Raw genomic sequence first — 5,000 nt, forward strand, 5'->3', positions numbered from 1 at the left:
TGTGTGTGTGTGTGTGTGTGTGTGTGGGTGTGGGTGTGTGTGGGTGCGTGTGTATAATCGTATATATTTATGCAGCAAGTTATTTTCAAGGTATTTTTGTTATATAGGCATTAAATAACTCTCCTTTACGAAGAACAGCGGTTTCATTCGCCTGATCAAATCTTTTTAAATTGAAACAGTAATTTTATTGAAGCAACATATAATAATTTTGTTTATTAAATTTAACAAAATATGCATACGCATATATATATATATATATATACATATATATATATATATATATATATATATATATATATATATATATATATATATATATATATATATATATACATATGGGTGTGGTGTGTCTGTGTGTATTTAGTTTTTTCCCATTGCAATAACTGTGACTCTAGTGTCAGAAAATAGGATTGATCAATTAACGTCTGTCCGGAGAGATACTCTAACCCCCCAAAATGTTCATGGGCAGCCTCGTCGGCATTACCAGGTAAGGGCGCTTCGGCGACTAGAAACAAACTAATCTTTTCTCAAAGATAGAAAGCATAAGCTGGAACCGAATGAAATGTAATAATGCAATACAGTTACACTTTTTATTTTGTTTCAAATTTTGTGTAAAAATATAACGATATAAATTAAAACGAATGTTTACCTCACCCTTTTAGTGATTGCAAATTTATGTTATATAGAATATTTAAAAATGAAATAAAAACTCAATCATGCTTCGGGCGTTACTACACGGTAATTACTGACCTTTAGTCTTTATATTGATATAAGTGTAAACGCGAACAGCTAGAAAGGGAATGATCAAGCCGAGAATAAAATAGGAGGAGCGAGGCGACGCAGTGTTACATTACGAACTATTGGTCGGCTTCCAACGCGTAGATGGCGGTGACGGCGAAAGATACGGAACGGTCCACAGCGAGGAAAAATGAAAATGGGTGGAGTGTAAAACTCTCTAGAGCGGTTTGGGCTGTTCACTTCTCTCCGCATTTCGAAAATGCAGCAGCCGAGGTTCTCGCGACATTCTTTTTTGAGACGGCTTCTCATCTATTCTTTTCCTTCGACAGCACTACCTTTTTTCCGCGGATGATGCAACGTCGACAGGGCGCGTCGGCTAATTTCTGTACCATTATGCTATTAATTGTCCGATATCACTCATAAACAGGAAATAAAACATTGACAATCTTAAAATAAAACATCTAATTATACAAGTTTATGCTTGCAAATCACACACACATACACACAAACAAACAAACCAACACACGTACACACATGCACACACTTGCGATGTTTATCACACACCCACAACTAGAAGATGTGAAACAAGGGCGTGATTCTTGGAATTTGAAAACCCAGCGTCCTGGCGAAACGGCACTGGCCAACAAAAGTATCTCTGCAGCTCTATCGGCATTTCCTTAAAGGGGCCTCTCAGGCGTTATTATTAAACTACTATATAGGCACACACATGTGTGTGTATAATAATAAATATTGGACTTCTCTGCACGCAAATTTACTAATTTGTTTAGATAGTAGTTTAAAAGAATATATGAACCTCGAAACAACAAATAGCAAATTCATGACAGATATTCAACTAATAAAGAACTCGATATAGTTTCAGCAAGAGCTTTCCACCCAATTATAAATAAAATGTATACTAACAATTTACTGTAGTTTACGGTAGCTTTACAGCTGTTGTGTTTATCTCCTATGTTTGAACGTGTTGTTGTTTTTATTCCCTATGTTTGAACGAGTACACATCGATTTAAAATATTCAAATAAATTTATCATTGGATCATGAATCTTATATTTTAAAATTATCGTCATAATAAACGATGGAACAAGAATTTATATTGTTTAACTAACGAATTGACTTGAAGTGTATGACATTTAAATTTTTGCATGTTATTACAGGGGGAAGAAACAGGGAGCAGAAAGGAAAATCCAAATAGAGACTGTTTGAGAAAAAGGTTATTAGAACAGGACGCAACAACGTCTGTCTTTCTTTCTCTGTATATATATATATATATATATATATATATATATATATATTAATTTTGGGACGATTGATCGGAATCGGGAATCGAAAAAAATCGGATATTTTACAGGTATCAGAATCGCTATCAGAATAGAAAAAACAATTGTGGTTATTTTCCGATGCCAAAAACGATTCTTTTTTAATTTGATTTTGTTTAAAGCAAAATTTACTCAGTACTGGTAGTAATAATAAAATAATAAATATTTATGGCTTTTTTTAGCCACTACTAAGATCGGTAGATCACCGCCCCTCAAGAGTATGCTTACGTTTGAGAAACTATTTGCACATTCACTATGCGTTGTCACGGTAATTAGACAAAAGAAAAAGTATTAAGAGATATATAAAGAATTGGAATAAGTAATTGTATCGGAATGGTGAAATTTAGTAAGGAATATGTAATTTTATCGGCATCGGGGAAAATAGTGAAATCATCCCATCTCTAAATATATATATATATATATATATATATATATATATATATACATATACATACATATATATATATAAGTTATGTCATACTGTGATTTATTGTCAGTCTTGATACAAAAGAAATCTAGCATGTCTTATAAATAATATCTAGTTGTTTTCTAGCTAATACGTTATTTCGTTATCCATATATACTCATCTGACAAATGTCTGAAACAACTTGCTTCCACACAAAAGAAAAGAGAAAACTCTTACAAAACACCAACTGACTTGTTTTATTTAATCATCCATTTTTTTATCGTTTATATATTCTTCCGTTGCTTGCCGATCGAAATATCCTCGTCTTAAATAATCAAATTCTACCCAATTCCAATTACTTTTATCAATGATTACGGCGTTGTCTCATCTGCTACCTGACAAACATAAGTTTATCCTTTTGTAGAGTTATTCGACTGTTTTCAAATCGATGTATATCTTGGGGTTGGCATCTACACAAACATCTAATAATTCAATAATTGTTACTTTGAGGCTAAGATTGTATTTGTTATTTTATTTTACCGGGCAACACCTGGACACGAGACATCAAATGACAGATATAAGTAAACGCCTTTATAAAAGGAGACACTGATAGCGAATATATCTAAAAGAAATACCCTTATAATCAAGTTGGTCATTACATGTGTAACTATTTAATTAAAAGCTAATAAAAGGTATACAGAGAGGTAGGTTTACTGTGCGATAAATATATCGATATTAAAATGTCCACACGCGAACACAAAGCGATATAAGCATACGCATCTATACTTCACCATACGCCTGTACGCATGCGTGCAAATATATATCAGAGAGGCACCGGTATTCGTTAGGAGGGACAAAAGCTGATTAAAAAAGATCTACACGTCTAATAAAACCGGCGCCATGTTTATGAAGAACTGTCGACTGTTTAACAAGCTATAGTGTGTTTCCTTTCTCTCTTTTTATCTCCACTTAATTGGTTAGTTGAAAAGAAAATTAAAAAAAGAAGAAGCTTTTTGGGTGGGAAGACAATGATCCAATTATGTTAACGGTAGAATGGAGCATCGTTGTCCTTCCTATAAGTCAGACAGGTATATCAGTAATATGTGGACAACTTAGAAGGCTGATTCACAAAAGGTGACATTCGTACAGGAAGTCCGCCTTTGGGAAGCCATATACCAAAATAATAACTGAAATTTCCTCTCCATCATCACATCCTTCTCCTATGAAGGCGTCAGATATATCTTTTAACTGGCTGACTCGTGTCCCGCTGTTGCCCGGTAAAAATACACATAAGCTTCTTGAAAAGTAAGACCAAGTCATACTCTGGACTTATCCAGGTGATTAACTGCGATGGGATAGAAATGCCAAGTCCTGTAACTTATCCCCAGTAATTACTACCTTTTATAGTTGTTGTCTCACTACGTTTCTACGGTTTCAATGTTTTAATCCTTCCATACATCCGGTCTTATCAATCAGATTATTTTCGACTAAGCATTTTGATAGTGGAAACCGAAATGTTCAAATATAGCCTTTGTAAACCTACAATCGACCACATTAATTGTTTTTATCAACATGTATATAATTATAACACACACACACACTTACCCACACCAACACCCATCCACTCACTCCCCACACATCGATATAAGTGTGTGTATAAACATATATATATATATATATATATATATATACGTGTATATATATGCATATAGATATATATATATATATATATAATGAAAGGATGAACTGGGTATATATATATATATATATATATATATATATATGTATGTATATATATATATGTATGTATATATATATATATATATATATATATATTAAGAGGGATATTTGGTAAAAACGGGGAAAAAGTGTACTCGAGTCTATTTACTAAAATCATTACAGGTTGATTCAAGAGACTGTGTAACATATTATACAGTCCATATCATCAGAGGATTTAAGCTAAAAAGAAACAGAATTGAAACAACTTGTAATGATTTAAGTAAATACACCCGAGATTGAAACACACACACACATACACACACACACATATATATATGTATATATATATATGTATATATATATATATATATATATATATATATATATATATAAGAAGAAGAAAGGTAGATAGATAGATAGATAGATAGAGTACGAGAGAAAGAGAGGCGGAGATTAGAAGATAAGAAAGGGAAAGGCTGCCAGGTTAATTTTAAACGTGTTCGAGTATTTCTAATTTGTTGCATTTTCTTTTTATTGTGATTTTCTTATTCTATGAATACTAATTCGCAATTTTCTTCTCTTTTCCAGAAGGTCCGTCCGCAATGAGCCCTGGAATGCCCCCAAGTCCCCTCGAACCAACACATCATCTACCTCTGCCAGAGAAAATGTCTCCTCCGGACTGTAATCGCCTGTCCCCAGGGGTCGACGACCCGTCCCCCGATGTATCCGACTCGCCGAAATCGTCCCCGATCGATAGAGACCTCCCCGGCGACGGTGGGGTTTCTGACAGCGACAAGAAGGA

At 33.7% G+C, this 5,000-nt stretch overlaps 1 protein-coding gene across 1 annotated transcript in view; it reads left to right on the plus strand.

The window, feature by feature from the left end:
• Positions 1 to 5,000, plus strand: part of LOC145283492 (uncharacterized) — a 75,876-nt gene that overhangs the window by 69,455 nt on the left and 1,421 nt on the right. Inside the window, exon 2 of the mRNA XM_080132317.1 lies at positions 4,787 to 5,000. This exon is cut by the window's right edge and continues 1,421 nt beyond it. Coding sequence (XP_079988443.1) covers positions 4,787 to 5,000 — 214 coding nt within the window. The remainder of the gene's footprint in view (positions 1 to 4,786) is intronic.

This window comes from Euprymna scolopes, chromosome 8 (assembly GCF_053919585.1).
Source record: "Euprymna scolopes isolate OS-2025 chromosome 8, ASM5391958v1, whole genome shotgun sequence".
In the NCBI taxonomy this organism is placed as follows: Eukaryota; Metazoa; Mollusca; class Cephalopoda; order Sepiida; family Sepiolidae; genus Euprymna; species Euprymna scolopes.